General features: G+C 37.0%; 1 protein-coding gene across 2 annotated transcripts in view; it reads right to left on the bottom strand.

The window, feature by feature from the left end:
- SOS2 (SOS Ras/Rho guanine nucleotide exchange factor 2) overlaps window positions 1-15739 on the bottom strand; it is a 109201-nt gene that overhangs the window by 20087 nt on the left and 73375 nt on the right. For both annotated transcript variants that reach the window (XM_056134293.1, XM_056134294.1), the window contains exons 9-16: window positions 14255-14382; window positions 13120-13775; window positions 12459-12540; window positions 10692-10814; window positions 7471-7574; window positions 5268-5490; window positions 1579-1698; window positions 1255-1417 (exon numbers count right to left, since the gene is read on the bottom strand). In XM_056134293.1, coding sequence (XP_055990268.1) covers window positions 1255-1417; window positions 1579-1698; window positions 5268-5490; window positions 7471-7574; window positions 10692-10814; window positions 12459-12540; window positions 13120-13775; window positions 14255-14382 — 1599 coding nt within the window. The remainder of the gene's footprint in view (window positions 1-1254; window positions 1418-1578; window positions 1699-5267; window positions 5491-7470; window positions 7575-10691; window positions 10815-12458; window positions 12541-13119; window positions 13776-14254; window positions 14383-15739) is intronic.

Below are 15739 nucleotides of genomic sequence, written 5' to 3'. Positions count from 1 at the left end.
TATATTATAACGTGAATATAACAAAAGAGATGTGAAGTCTTCATCAAGGAAGATACAAAACACCAGTAGAACTTACAAGAAAAAAAAATCCCATTAAAAAACGAGGGGAAGAGTTGAACAGAAACTTCCTCAAAGAGAAAAATACAAATGAAAAAGTGCTCTACATCACTATCAGGGAAATGCAAATCAAAACAATGAGATATCATCTCACACCACAGAGATTGGTACACATCAAAAAGAAAAATAAGTGCTGTCATGGACGTGGGGAGAAAGGGACTCTCATTCACTGCTTGGTGAGAATGCCAACTGGTCCAGTCTTTCTGGAAAACAATATAGACATTTCTCAAAAAACTAGAAACTGAGCTTCCATACAATCTAGCAATACCACTTCTGAGAATATAACCTAAGGTCCCCAAAACACAATGCCGAAGAGCCATCTGCACTTCTATATTCACTGGAGCACTAATCATAATAGCCAGAATCTGGAAACAGTCCAAGTGTCCAAGAACAGGTAAGTGGGTAAAGAAACTCTGATACATCTACACAACAGAATACTACACAGCTATTAGGAAAAATGTAACCTGGATCGGGGCTGAGCATCCTCCACCCAGATCCTCCATCTTCCAGTAGGCGCCGTGTAATCCAATCAATGGTCAAGACCCAGAGACTATAAAACCCAGCTCCCAGAAGCACGAGGCCGCAAATGCAGCCACGCAACATCTTATTATCTCATTCTTACTTTGGACAACCTGGCAGGCTACCGAATGTAACCTGCCCACACAGCAGAGTCTGGCAAACTCCCCGTGGTGTACCCAATATGCCAAATACCAGTAACAATGATGGGTCTCATTCTCCTAACCCTGAGAGAGCCTTGAATATGGCACTTTTTAAAATCTCAGGGCTAGGACGAAGGAGACGTTACTGGGGTCTGTTCGAGGCAATCGATGAACAACAGAATGATCGTAATTGTGATTAACCCAAAAACATCAGTGAGAGAAACTTTTTTTTTTTTGCTTTTTGGGTCACACCCGGCAATGCACAGGGGTTACTCCTGGCTCTGTGCTCAGGAATTACTCCTGGCGGTGCTCAGGAGACAATATGGGATGCTGGGAATTGAACCCGGGTTGGCCGCGTGCAAGGCAAAGGCCCTTCCCGCTGTGCTATTGCTCCAGCCCCCAGAAAGAAACTTTTTAAAATTAACTTGAACTATGCCAAATGAAGAAACACTATTTTTTTCTATACCTTTAAACTTACCTCAAAGGTATGATCTAGTCTGTACACTGACACTGAATTTACTGCACTTACTATCTCCAATACACCGTTGAAATTATTCAAATCTTGAAAAACTTGGAGAATTTCTATAATTCTACTTAGTACTGCCACCCGTTCTTCAAAATTTTCTGCTTCCACAATGCATCTAAGCCAAAGAAATTTAAAAGATTAAAAATACATGTACACATGGGCACACCCCCATCATGGCATAGAAAGCAATTTTCTCACATCAAACAGAAAAGAAGAAATGTACTTAATTAAAAAATTTAGCTCATACATATTTTAAGAGAAAAAGTGAAAACTTACTTCTCAAACCATAGTGTAAGGTTTGTTGTATGACGAATCATTTTTAACAAGTTTGGAGAATTTATTTCTTTATCTTCTTTGGTCCACACACTCCCTACAAGCTCAGATGGCTGGACTTTCCTGTAGAGCCAAAAATAAATGAACTTAACACACAAGAGGTTAGGATCAAAATTATGTAAAGGTCTCCGAAACTTACTAAGAAAATGTTAACATCAAAGATAATGGACAAACACAGGAATAGGTCATTGTAAATGACAGAGAAATACACTCAAAGAAAGCACAAATATGAAATCTTTGCTCAGGGAAAAGAACACTAAATTACAATGAAATACCATTTATTCTTGTTGGGCAAATAGTAGTCTAGTATAACAAATGAAGAAAAAGTGTAAAAAGAGCAGGATCTCAAAAGCAATTTGCCAATATATTTTAATAATGAAGATACACATACTAGGTAACTCAGCAAGTCAACATCTATATATACAAAACAATCAGATTATAAGAAAACATTACTTTTTTCATTCACCAAAGCATTATTTGCAAATGAAAAACACCCCAACAATCTAGAGACTCATCGCCAAGAGACTGGATAAAATACGGAAAATTCATACAATGGAATAAATTTTAATAAATAAATACCTCAAAGGTATAGTCTAGTCTATATGTTGATACTGAATTTACTGCACTACCTCCAATACATGGTTAAAATTATTCAAATCTTGAAAAACTTGGAGAATTTCTATAATTCTACTTAACATATCAGAAAATCCAAATTTTTTGGTATTTTATTTTTATTATTTTTTTCATGCATGAGAAAAAAACTGAAAGAACTGGCAGAGGAACTGAGGCATGCAGGTCCCGGGGCTGAGGTCTCCAAGCCTACTCGGATTGGGATTGGGCCTTCTCCACCTAGACCCTCCATCTTCCAGTAGGTACGCGTCACACCCACCAGCTGCCACCAGCGCAAGGTTGGTCCCATCAACGGCCAAGACGCAGAGACTATAAAACCCAGCTCCTGGAAGCACGCAGGCGCATTAGCAGCTGCGCAACATCTTATTATCTTATTTTTTCCTTTGGAGAACCTGGCAGGCTACCAAAAGCATCCTACCCGCATGGCAGAGTCTGGCAAACTTCCCGTGTCATATTCAATATGCGAAATACCAGTAACAATGATGGGTCTCATTCTCCTAATCCTGAAAGAGCATTGAAATGGCTCTTTTAAAATCTCAGTGGTAGGAAGGAAATGTTACTGGTGCCTGCTCGAGAAAATCGACAAACAATAGGATGATCGTGATCGTGATTATTATTTTGGCTTTTTTGGGTCACACCTGGCGATGCACAGGGGTTACTCCTGGCTTTGCACTCAGGAATTACCCCTGGCTGTGCTTAGGGGACCATATGGGATGCTGAAAATCGAACCCAGGTCGGCCGTGTGCAAGGCCTTACCCGCTGTGCTATTGCTCCAGCCCCCGAATTTTCTGGTATTTTAAAGGCTCAGATAGAACCTCAATCCTCATCCACAAGTAAGCTAACCAGAATCATAATCATAATTTTGAACAAATGTCAGACGCAACTTAAATGTGAGCTGCAAAGTGATACCTAAGTATAAAGTTTAAAATATGTAAAACAGGTGCTAGAGTGATAGTATAGTGAGTAGGGTGCTTGCCGTGTATTCACCCTCCGAGTTAGATCACTATCATCACATTATAGTCCCCTGACCATTGCTAGGAGTGATCCCTGAGCTCAGAGCCAGGAGTAAAACTTGAACATCACCAGGAGTGATTCCTGAGCTCAGAGCCAGGAGTGTAAGCCCTGAGCACCGCTGGGGATGGCTGCTAAACCAAAAACAAAATAAAACATTGCAAAACAATGTTATAAACTGTTTTATAAATGTCCTTGCTTGTGGATAAACTATTAAGATGTACATAGAAATTGATAAACACCAAATACAAGATAGGGCTTATTTCTTGGGAAATGGAATGAAATTGGGGAAAATAACGAAGAATTTCAATTTTATTTGTAATAATTTGTACTTATTTTAAAAGCCCAAATTATTTTTTATTTTTGAAAGTCTGGAATATTTAATTTAAAAAATCAGACAGAGGGCTGGAAGATGGATCAAAGGACCTGAGTATATACTTTGCCAGTGGGAGTCCTAAGTTTGGTTCCTGGCACTGCATGATCCTTTGAACACTGTCAGAAGTGTCACATTATCAACCCCCACCTCCCCCCAACATCAGAGCACAAATCAAATAATCATATATAATGAGTTAGGATTATTTAATTGAAAACACTGACAAATGGCATTCCCATGAATGTTCTACCAAGTTGGTTATTTAACTAAAAACAAAGGAAAAAAAGGTCCAACTTTTATTTTGGGGGGGGTATAATATATATATGTATATATATATATTTTTATATATCACTGCTTTTTTCTGTTACTGTATTACAATTTATCAACAAGATTTTTGTTCTTTTGCTTATTTTCATATAGAAGAATGTTTTCCTCCTAAAATTTAAGCACCATAAATTACAAAGATTTTTTAAACTAGATTTCAGGTGTACAATGTTTCAACACCAATCCTTTCACCAGGGTCCACCCAATTTCCCTCCTGGCTCCCAGCCTGCCTTACAGCAGGCACTTTTTTCTTTTATCCTTTTTTGCCACTGTGGTTTACAACAGCATTACTGATAGGATTGTAACTTACCTCCTTACAGCATTCAGTCCTCATCCAGAGAGGCTACTTCTCTCTATCGCTGTAGAAGAGGTTCCTTCCCTGACTATCCCTGCTCTTCCCACAGTGGGAAGATTCCTACTAACGACCAGTTCTTCTGCTCCTCAAAAAAAGTGCACAATCTTTTAAATAAGTCGACTTGAATATAAATGGGTTCTTTTTTGGGGGGTGGGAAGATACATCCTGCTATGCTCAAGGCATACTCCTAGTTCAGTGCTCAGGGATTACTCTGGCCTTTACTTAGGAACTCACTCCTGGTATGGTTTGGGGGAATCATATGTGGTGCCAAGGATAGAACTTAGGACAGCTATATGCAAAGCAAGTAAGTGAGCTCCTTACTACTGTGCTCTCTCTCCAACTCCAAATGCGCACTAAATGACAGTTTTTTAAATAAGGGTTAGAAGCTCTATCATTAATTTATATATATTACCCTTCTTCCACAACATACACTATCTTTTATTAAAGCTATTTCTATGTTTTGAGAGTAGGTTCAGGTAGAAGCAAATGCTAAAAAAATTTTTTTCTCTTATCTCTATAAGAGATTCATAAATCTTTGTTCTTATAATACTGTTTTTCATTTGCCTAACAAATGAATTAATTTGTCTAGCTTATCCCAATCTCATTCAACATCCCATTTATTTGGTTGCTAAGAGCCTAGAATCTAGACTGATTGACTTAGCTAAACTACCTCAAACTAAAGCAGTAGTAGGATCCAGATGACAAATTTGAACATAGTTGCTATTTCACAATATTAGTCTTCATTCTACCATTCTTCTTGTGAAGAATTGCTGGTAACTAATCCAAGCGAAAATTGCAGTATGTCACAAAACTTACACTGAGCTATGAACTTCTCTCCAAGCCTACAAGGTATTTTTAAGCACTTGTAATTTGCAAATGCTCAGAAAATAAAGATCTGTTTAAAGTTCTTGAAATGGCAAGTTAATGTAAATATTCTACCTGTAAAGATCTGATTCCAAAAGTGTCAGCTGACGTGCAATTTCTATTGGGTGAAGAGTCATAAGTTCAAATGATTCAAAATGTCCTGGTTTGCTGAGATGCCATTCAATTGGTGGAGGTGGACTTTCAAAGGTAATATTATGGCTTATTCCATTTGCCTGAGCTTGTTTCTTCCTTTTGATGATCTTAGCAATTGATTCTACCCATTTTTTCATAGCTTTCCCTAGAATTAGAACACACCAAAAAATTGCCTTTTATGTGACAGAGGAAACAACAATCTTTAAATAATCTTTAACTTATACCCATAATTTCTAACCAACACCCAGTTTCAACGATTATCAACCACACCAATTTTTGTTTGATCTAGTTCCACTTACGGCTCTTCTCTGTTTCCTGCCATTTTTGTTTGTTTTTTGTTTTTTGCTTTTTGGGTCACACCCAGCAATACACAAGGGTTACTCCTGGCTTTGCACTCAGGAATTACTCCTGGCGGTGCTCAGGGGACCATATGGGATGATGGGAATCGAACCCGGGTTGGCCACATGCAAGGCAAACGCCATACCCGCTGTACTATTGCTTCAGCCCTACTTCCTGTCATTTTGAAACAATTTAAGACATATAATTTCATTCATTTTTATATATGTATCTCTAAAAGTTAGACTCTTAAAAATAACACCACCACTGTGCACAAGAACTTTTAAATTTTATCAAATACCTAGTTAATGTTTAAATTTCTTTCATAAATGTTTGCTTACAATTCAATTGAGATAGGTTCTGAGCAAGATCTATACATTACATTAAGTTAGATGCTAAAATATGCCTCCAGTCTCTCTACTATTATCTCTTTATCTTTGGTTTTGCTTGCAATTTATTTACTGGAACTGAATTATTTGCCCCATAGTGTTTCCCAAGTTTGTATTTTGCCAATTATGTCCCTGTGGTATCATCTGCTTTGTTTTTTTGCTCTTCTATTTTCTGCAAATCAGACAGAGAGAGCCCTGGTCTTATTGATAATCAGTATTTTAGCACTGATAATATAGTGAGTGGTGAGCATACCTGCCTCCAAGGATCAGTTTTTTACATGAATATTTTATGAGAATATCTCTAACAGGAGGCACATATTTTCTAATATATTTTTGTGATTTACTAAGTATTAATAATATTCTAATTTTATTATTTCTTTTCACTTATTAGTTGAAATACTTTTAAGATTTTTTTTGGAGGGGTGCCATACACTGTAGTGCTCAGGGCTTATTCTTGGCAGGGTTTGGGGGAATCACATGCAGTCTCAGGGATCAAACCCAGATTGGTTGCATACAAGTCAAGCAAGCATCCTACCCCCGTACTATCAATTCTAGTCTTAGTTAAAATACTTTTATAAAAAGAAATGTTTTGCCATCAATATAGCTTTCCTTGTGATAAAATTATGAAAGATCTTTAGACATTAACTGTAGATATTAACAGAGCCATTTACTTGCCCTATTTATTTTAAAAGCTTCTTAACTCAAATACAATCTAGTGTCACCTTCTGAATAAAAAAATTAATTCAGAAACAATTTTAAGACATATAGCTATAAGCATAGTTAAAAAATTATCAAAGTTGCAGCCAAAATACCACATCCTCTATTTTAAGTAAAATTCCCTATTAAAAAAAGCAGAAAATGAAATAAACTAGGCTTAGTTAGTATTTTCATGTCTTAAAATGAAACATGAATGTTTTGATGCTATATTTGATAACACATGGATTTGTTTATAGCCTACAACTTCAACTCATGAACTGTGTTATTAAATTTCAGATAAGAAAACTCTACCTTTCAGGTGCTAAAAAAAAAAAAACTTTACCAAGCAAAGAAAATATTTTTAAAGCTGTTAGAATTCAAAATTAAAGAGAACAAGGAACAGATAAAAATTACATGTAAATTTAATTAGCTGAAGAAATGACAATCTTAGTGTGAAATTAAATAGCCTTAAGTTCACTATAGAGGACTTTTGGCTTCTTTAAAAAAACCTGAATAGGAATGGTTCTAGGACTTCGGATGGGTCTAAATACACGTAAATTTCTTACAATCTATAGATATGATTCCAAATGCAACTTCAGCTTTTTTAAAAATGAAAGTTTTATTTTTTCAAATTAAAAGTCACACAAATTTAAAAATAAACACATGTGTGACAGAAGATTCAATCAAACCTTTAAATAATATACCTCTTACACTTGAAATGAAGGATTCTAGTCTTTCAAGCAACTCCAAATCTCTTTCAAAGTCATAAAAATGGTGTTCAACCCAGTGTCGAAACACATTTAAGATCCTGATAAAATGGAAAGAAACATATTTTAGTGAAACCTAAGCATTTAGTTAATTTTCTTTCACTTCTATAATAACGATATAGAGGTCAATGTAATACCCAGCATGTCTAATTTAATATCTTAGGTGCTTCAACGACAGGAAGACAATAGATTTCCAGATTGTTGATTAAAACATATGCTTAAAAAGCTATGTATAAGTATTAACAATTGTGGTTTCTGTACCTAATTATCTATTTCTTAAGAAAATGTACTTTCAGACTATAGACCAAGCATGATTGTCACCCATTGCCTCTTTTGCAAACCACAACACCCAATAAGAGAGAGAGAACAAAAGGGAATGCCCTGCCACAGAGGCAGGGTGGGATGGGGGAGGATGGGGAGTGGGAGGGATACTGGGATCCGTGGTGGTGGGAAATGGGCACTGGTGGAGGGATGGGTATTTCATCATTGTATAATTGAAACCCAAGCACAAAAATTTGTAAGTCTACAACTGTACCTCATGATGTCTCACTAATAAAAATTAAAAAAAAGAAAATGTACTTTCTTTATTCAGATGCAGAACATTTATATACACCATAATATATTAGGCATTTAAATTGAAAAAGGATTGTTAGAAGATATAAATATTGATACACTGGAAAATTAGCTAAGTATTAGTTATTTGGTTCAAATCTCTAAGTTCAAATTCTCCAATAAAATTTCTATGTAATCTTCAGAAATGTCCACAATCCCTTATTTAATACATTTCAAAAGACAAATATATTTCTATGCTCTTTTGTAAATCACTTTAGAAAAAAAGAACTGGTAATTCCCTTTATTTTAGATTTTTCCCTTTTTTTTTTTTTGGTTTTTAGTTATACCTTGGCAGTGCTTGAGTTCAACTTTCAGCTCTGTGCTCTGGATGTTTTCAGTGTTGCTTACCAAACTATGTAGTGCCAGGGATAACACCTTGGCCTCTAGCATATACTCGGCCCACTGAACTGTCTGGCCTATGGCAGTTTCTTTTAAAAGGTTTGTTGTTTATACATACACCGACCCTGAAGCACTGCGCTGTAGCACTGTCCTACCGTTGTTCATTGAGTTGCTTGAGCAGTAACGTGTCCATTGTGAGACTTGTTACTGTTTTTGGCATATCGAATATGCCACGGGGAGCTTGCCAGGCTCTGCCGTGCAGGCGGGATACTCTCGGTACTTTGCTGGGCTCTCCAAGAGGGAGGGAGGAATTGAACCCAGGTCAGCCGCATGTAAGGCAAATGCCCTACCTGCTGTGCTACTGCTCCAGCCCCGACAGATCACTTTTGACAGATAACTTTCTACAATTCCTAGACCCTAATCAGCCCATTTCACTTCCCCCCACCACACCCCATTTTAGGTTTATGGTTTTAAACAGCGTAATTTTTAAAACTCAAGAGAGTTCCTCATAGCTACTAAATCTTTAAGATATGATCTGATTTCAAGTGTCACAAATCACTTTGGTAGCCACAATATTCTTACATTATTTATTTACCATTTTAATCTTTTCCAATAGGAAATTTAAATTGAGAACTCCAGATTTTTTCCCACAGCCCAGTCAGCAACTTAGAAATCTTACAACTTAATTGCAATACACAAAGTAATAAGCATTCTTCCCTACTGATCCCTCCCCCCCCCCTCCCCCCCCCCCCGCCACCGCCAATCCCCTGGTCCAATTATCTAAAAGATCCAAAGTTCATTTACTACATAAAGCAGGATAAATAGAAGGTTTGGAACTCTTGGAGCAGAAAATGACTATCAAATCTACCAACATTTGCTGCTTTGGGCTTTCCTTAGTAACAACAGAAAAGACTGAGTCTTGATTCCATAACACAAAAAGCTAAAAGACACACATGAAAGAAACTACAAGCTCAAAATCACAGCACATAACACAAACAAAAACATGGCACATGAATAAAGCACCCAACTGGCCTCTTTTAAAGGCATGGGGGGGGGGGGTACGAGGGCAATTGGTGGGTGGCAAAACTCCAGCTTTTCTAGCTGAAGGGACTTTCCTAGGTCTCTAAAACTGCTAGGTTACATATAGCTCTAATCTCCAGCAACAATTCATTTTGTTTGTCAACTACTTAAAACAGATCTGAATTTGAATTTCAGACTCTAATCCGGCTTCAATCTCTCCATTTTCACAAGGGGGTAATGCATCTTTTAAATCAGAATTTCCCTTCCTCAGTGCACCTTTCTTTATCCTTAGGAAATAACCTAAGTGGTCACACATAGAGAGACAAACTGATTCACAAATCCAAGCAAAACTTACTACTGTCACTAACGGAAAATATTCAAATAAATGCCCCCAGGTCCACAGGAAAACAGCCAGACAGAGGATATGGAGCTTCTTCAGCATACACTCTAAGGTGACTTTCCCCATTCACAAAAACAGAGTGGCCACACACAGGGATCAACTTATCCCAAAACCGTTTCTCTGACCCAGTGGGAGTGGTATGAGAAGCAAGCACCATGGGATGGGGATGGGGGTAAGGGGATGAAAGTTCCAGGGCAAAGATGCTCTGTCAGCTAAGGGGCTTACAGGAAAGTTTCCTGAACCAAGGTAGGCTTCCCACAGGAAACTCCACTTCTGGCTTGCTTCACCAAATTCTAAGTAAAGGTTTGCTTTCACTGCTGTTCAAGGTCAGTCAAAGAAGAGACACAGGGATGGGTTAAGAACAAACTTTATTGGGGCTGCAGGGATAGTACAGTGGGTAAGGCGCTTGCCTTGCTCACAGCCGATCTAGATTTGACCCTAGGAATCCCATATGGTTCCCCAAGGACCGCTGGGAGTAATCCCCGAGTGCAGAGCCAAGGGTAACCCATGCACATCGCTGGGTGTGTGGCTCAAAAAAACAACCAAAAAAAAAAAAAACACAAAAGAGTTTAATTGGCAACATGTCTGCAGGTTGGAAGATGGGGTACTCATGTCATCAAAACAATCATCCAAACATCTTTAATAATTAAATTTCAACAAGGTATTTAAGAAGAGCTTCAATGGAACTTGGGCAGTTAACTATTATGAAGTGAATAACAATTACTTGATATAAGAACTAAATACTAACTATATATTGAAAAGCACATGAAAAATATTCAGGCCAAACCTAAGTTGTACTGGTTGAACGTATTCCTTTCGAAACCTTTTAAGGTCTGCAATGATTGGCTGCTCGCCCTTCTCTACTGCCAATTTATCTGCTTCCGTAGGTTCTGGCTCTGGAATTTCAAATCTAAGAATAAAAGTAAAATGAGAGAAATATTTAGCTGTTTATAAATAAATGAAAGGCTTTAAAATACACAGCAGTAAAAACATTTAAATAGTTCATACCACTTACGTTAAAAGTTAAATTTCAATTATCATAATACATATTATAAAAATTGCCCTTCATCTGGGGCTGGAGCGATAGCACAGTGGGTATGGCATTTGCACTGCATGTGACCGACCCGGGTTTGATTCCTCCATCCCTCTTGGAGAGCCCGGCAAGCTACCGAGAGTGTCCTGCCTGCACGGCAGAGCCTGGCAAGCTACCTGTGGCGATTTCAATATGCCAAACACAGTAACGACAAGTCTCACAATGGAGACATTACTGGGCTCGCTCGAGCAAACTGATGAACAACGGGAGGACAGTGCTACCAGTGCTATTAAATTATGAAGCACATGGGGCTGGAGTGATAGCACAGCGGGTAGGGCGTTTGCCTTGCATGTGGCCGACCCGGGTTCGATTCCCAACATCCCATATGGTTCCCCCGAGCACCGCCAGGAATGATTCCTGAGTGCATGAGCCAGGAGTAACCCCTGTGCATTGCCGGTGTGACCCGAAAAGCCAAAAAAAAAATTATGAAGCACAATAATTTACAATAATATTTATAATAGGATATATGTGTACAATGGTCCAAAAATTATTCAGTTATTTTAGATCTAATGATATGATGATGCTTTCAGTAAGAGTAGTCATCTTTCAAAAGCAGAAATGAAAATATTTACCTATTAAATTGTAGTACAGTATTAACTTCAAAATACACCTTGAGTTACAGGGTGTCAAAGTTAAGGAAAAATGAACAGAGTTGATAATTATTAATGTTGAATTATTGATAAATGGGTGTCTTATAGTCTTCTACTTACTCTTGCTTATGTTTTGAAAGTTTCCATTAACAATGTTAAGACTAGGTTAGGGGCTGGGGAGATAGCTCACAAAGGTCCAAAGAGTATATGTGGCATGAGGAGGCAAGAGTTTGATTCCTGGCACATGGTTCCCGATCACCACTGGGTTGCACAGCATTTTTAGGCCTAAGTAGACGGGACCATTTCTGGTAGTAGTCTCTGAACCCTCTGAGCTGAACTTTAGGAAATACCCTCCACATCCCCCCAGATGTTTGTTTCAAAGTAAAAGTGTCCTTTTGGAGGGATTGGAGGAGGGAACTGGGTCATACTCTGTTATGCTAAAGGTTTACTCCTGGCTCGGTGCTAGAGATTACTTTTGGCCATGCTCAGGAGACCATATGGGGTTCTGGTGATCAAACTCAGGTTAGCTACATGCAAACACCCTACACACTGATCTAGCTCTCTGGCCCTAAAGATCTCTTTTAAGTATTATTTTATTGTACAAAAACACCTGTTTTTAAATTTTTTTTAAATCCTCTATACCTGGAATTTCTTGATTACTACTGAAGTATTGCTAAGATCGTAACAGACTTCTGTTTATAAAAAGATTTAAGTTAGCACAATATCAGAAGAACAATAATATTGCTAATTTAATGTCAGAAAAATTATGTTCAAAATCACTTGAATACATACTGGGCACGCAGTACTTCACAAAGTTCAAAACAACTTTTTTACAAAATATTAGTGTAAATGAAATATGTATTTTTCTTACCGTTCAATCAGTAAACTTAGCAATTCCTGTGGTTTACAAAATGAACGATATGTAGTAAGAAAAGTACGAACAAAATTGGGATCTGAAAAAAAAAAGGACATAAAACAAAATACATGTTCAATTTATTCAGTTTAATTAATTCAAACTATAACATTTTAAAGGTCATCCTTTTTCTTTTTATTCTGGCTCCTCCACTGTGGCTCTACCTGACAATACTGGTACTTCTTTGATACATGTGGATTGTTTTCAAAGTCAAGATACATGGACACATAATTTTTATGAATATTCTAATAATAAAGTCAACTATTACATTTTAGAGGCAGTTATTTATTCCTTTTGATTCTGCAGTATTTCTTTTACATTTTTTTTTGGTTTTGTTTTAGGCCATACCCACAACGATGCTCAAAGGTTACTCTTGGTTCTGCACTCAAGAATTACTCCTCCTGATGATACTTGGGGCACAATAAGTGGTGCTGGGGATGGAACCCGGGTCAGTCATGTGCAAGGCAAGCAAGAGCCCTCCCAGCTGTATTATCACTCTGGCCCTCTTTCTACATTTTAATGGAAATTAGTTTTTCCTGGCCTCAAGCATTTTTGAACAACCTTAAAAAGTTTTTAAACCCTAGGCCCTAGGTAAGAACTTGTACTGAGTTTCACATACCTGCATACATATGGTAAGTTAACCTTTCAATTAGTTTCACCACAGTTCCTCCTTTAATAATGGGGATTCCACTTCTACTTTGCAAGTTGTCTTCAAAGACAATGTTTTCCTCAGAGTCTTTAACTACAAAACGATATACATCGGGGCTTGGTAATCTCAGTGGTTGCTCATTTTCTTCTTTCAATAATACTGAATCTAGCATTCGATCTAGAGTACTACGATAATGAAGAGAAATAAGTGCTGCCATCCAATTACTTTTCTCTTCAGAAGACTTAGCAGCAAAAATTATAGTGTTTCCATCTTTGGATACTATTTCAAAAGCATGCTTGCATTCACAAGTATCTTCTTTATCACATATCTGTATTTTCCTCATGACAAATTTTTCTTTTAATCTGTATTCTGCATTACTATAACCAGGAAGTCGAGACTGGCTATGATTGGCTTTACAGCTGATCATTAAGCCATCAAAGAGAAAAATATGCCGTTCATGTTTAGCACCAATTCTTGTCAATGGACCTTCCATAATGAATTCATTACAACACTGTCCAATATCTTTGCCTTCCCATCCATCTATGTTTTTCTGAATTTCATTCATTTTTTTAATAGCCAGGTGTTTGCTTCTTAACTGGCGATTATAAAAAGGGCAAATAGGATCCCTAAAAAAAAAAAAAAATAGGAAATTTAGTTTTTACAGTGGCTAAACAAATCCTAACTGCTATAAATTGCAACTTACTTAAGATCAAGTAACAGAAACATGAAATAAACAAGCACTAGATTTCCTTTTTTCTACTAACTTTGTCACGATTGATAGACATCTCAATTCCATTAATGTAAAATAGAAGCACTAGAGGCTCTACATTTTATTCCTAATGCCACAAGAAAATGATAGACTATTAAATTTCTTTTGTATACTATGCAAGGTATTAAACTATTAAAAGGTACTTAATAGATCTTTTAAAATTCTTCTAAATGTATCTTAATGATAATATCAATTTTTTAATTGCAGAAAAAAATGCAGAAGGTAAGTTTCAAATGTAAGTGGCAAAACTTCCAACACAAATAACATTTTTTTAAAGAACCAGCATCATATATAAGTATGTAGAAGCATTTATATTTTCAACAGTTTGAAAATTACCCGGGTCGTCGTCTAGGTGAATACTGCTTGTAAATTCGATCCATACTACCTTGGAGATTCAGGAGAGCAGTAATAGCTTGGTTTAAACATTCTCTATCTTCTTGCTCTTCACTACATGCTTTCAATTGCTAAGGATGCCAAAAAGAAAAATTAAATCTACATTATTCAGTTCTTTCTTGTCTGCAGGATTAGGGAAAGTAGCAACAAATATTATAAATTCTAGTTACAGTCTAAATATATCTAATAAAAATAATTAATATGCATACATACCAATCTCTCAAACACTACTACATAAAAACAAAGATAATAGAAATATACTGTACTTCCAAAGAAATAAAAGCAAAACATGCAACTATTTGGACATTCTCCTGATGTATACAAAAATTAAAAATATGTCTGTAGCACTGTAGCACTGTCCTCCCATTGTTCATCAATTTGCTCGAGCAGGCAGCAGTAAAGTCTCCATTGTGAGACTTGTTACTGTTTTTGGCATATCGAATATACCACGGTAGCTTGCCAGGCTCTGCCGTGCGGGCGGGATACTCTTGGTAGCTTGCCAGGCATTCCGAGAGGGACAGAGGAATTGAACCCGGGTCGGCCTCCTGCAAGGCAAACGCCCTACTTGCTGTGCTATTGCTCCAGCCCTATAAAAAAAAGTCTAAGTATTTTTATTAGTAACTGAATAGAGAAACAAATTATCATGTTCTAATTCTGTATCACTGTCCTCCCGTCGTTCATCAATTTGCTCGAAAGGGGCCCAGTAACACTGTGAGACTTGTTACTGTGTTTGGCTTATCAAATACGTCACGGGTAGCTTGCCAGGCTCTGCCATGCGGGCACAATACTCTCAGTAGCTTGCCAGGCTCTCCAAGAGGGGCAGAGGAATTGAACTCGGATTGGCCATGTTGGCTATGTGCAAGGCAAATGCCCTACCTGCTGTTGCTACCGCTCCAGCCCAATAATCATAATAAGCGATACATAATAAATCATTTAGGGCCTGCTATTGGGGCAAGCTTGTTACATACCTAAATTTTACAGATTTCTAAAAGATTGCAGTTTTTGTTATAAAATATAATCAAGTATGCAACTTAAGCACTTCAGAGCATCATAAATTTTTGCAAAACAACATCTCACATAGGATTCACCTGATTTTTTTTTTACAACCTAAAATCCAACTATTCTGACAAATATCAAAATGACCTAAAAATTAATGTTCTATCTTGCTAACCCTTAGAAACAAGATTTAAAAATTATATTAATTTCAGCAACTCTGGCTTTATTTCATTTATTGAAACATTTCTTTTGTAGTCCCCCCCAAAAAATGGAAATTTATCTTGTATCAATAAACTAGACTAGATGATACTCCAATGTATGAATTTAGCAGAATTCAAAGTAGATTATTAAATAGATACAAATATACACTTATGCAAGAATATGTTATGGTCACTTGAGAAATTTTTTAATTTGAATCTATTTCAAAATTTG

This window comes from Sorex fumeus, unplaced genomic scaffold (assembly GCF_029834395.1).
Source record: "Sorex fumeus unplaced genomic scaffold, SorFum_2.1 ptg000098l, whole genome shotgun sequence".
Lineage (NCBI taxonomy): Eukaryota > Metazoa > Chordata > Mammalia > Eulipotyphla > Soricidae > Sorex > Sorex fumeus.
Note: the sequence above shows the minus strand (reverse complement) of the source record. Positions and strands in the feature narration are given on the sequence as shown.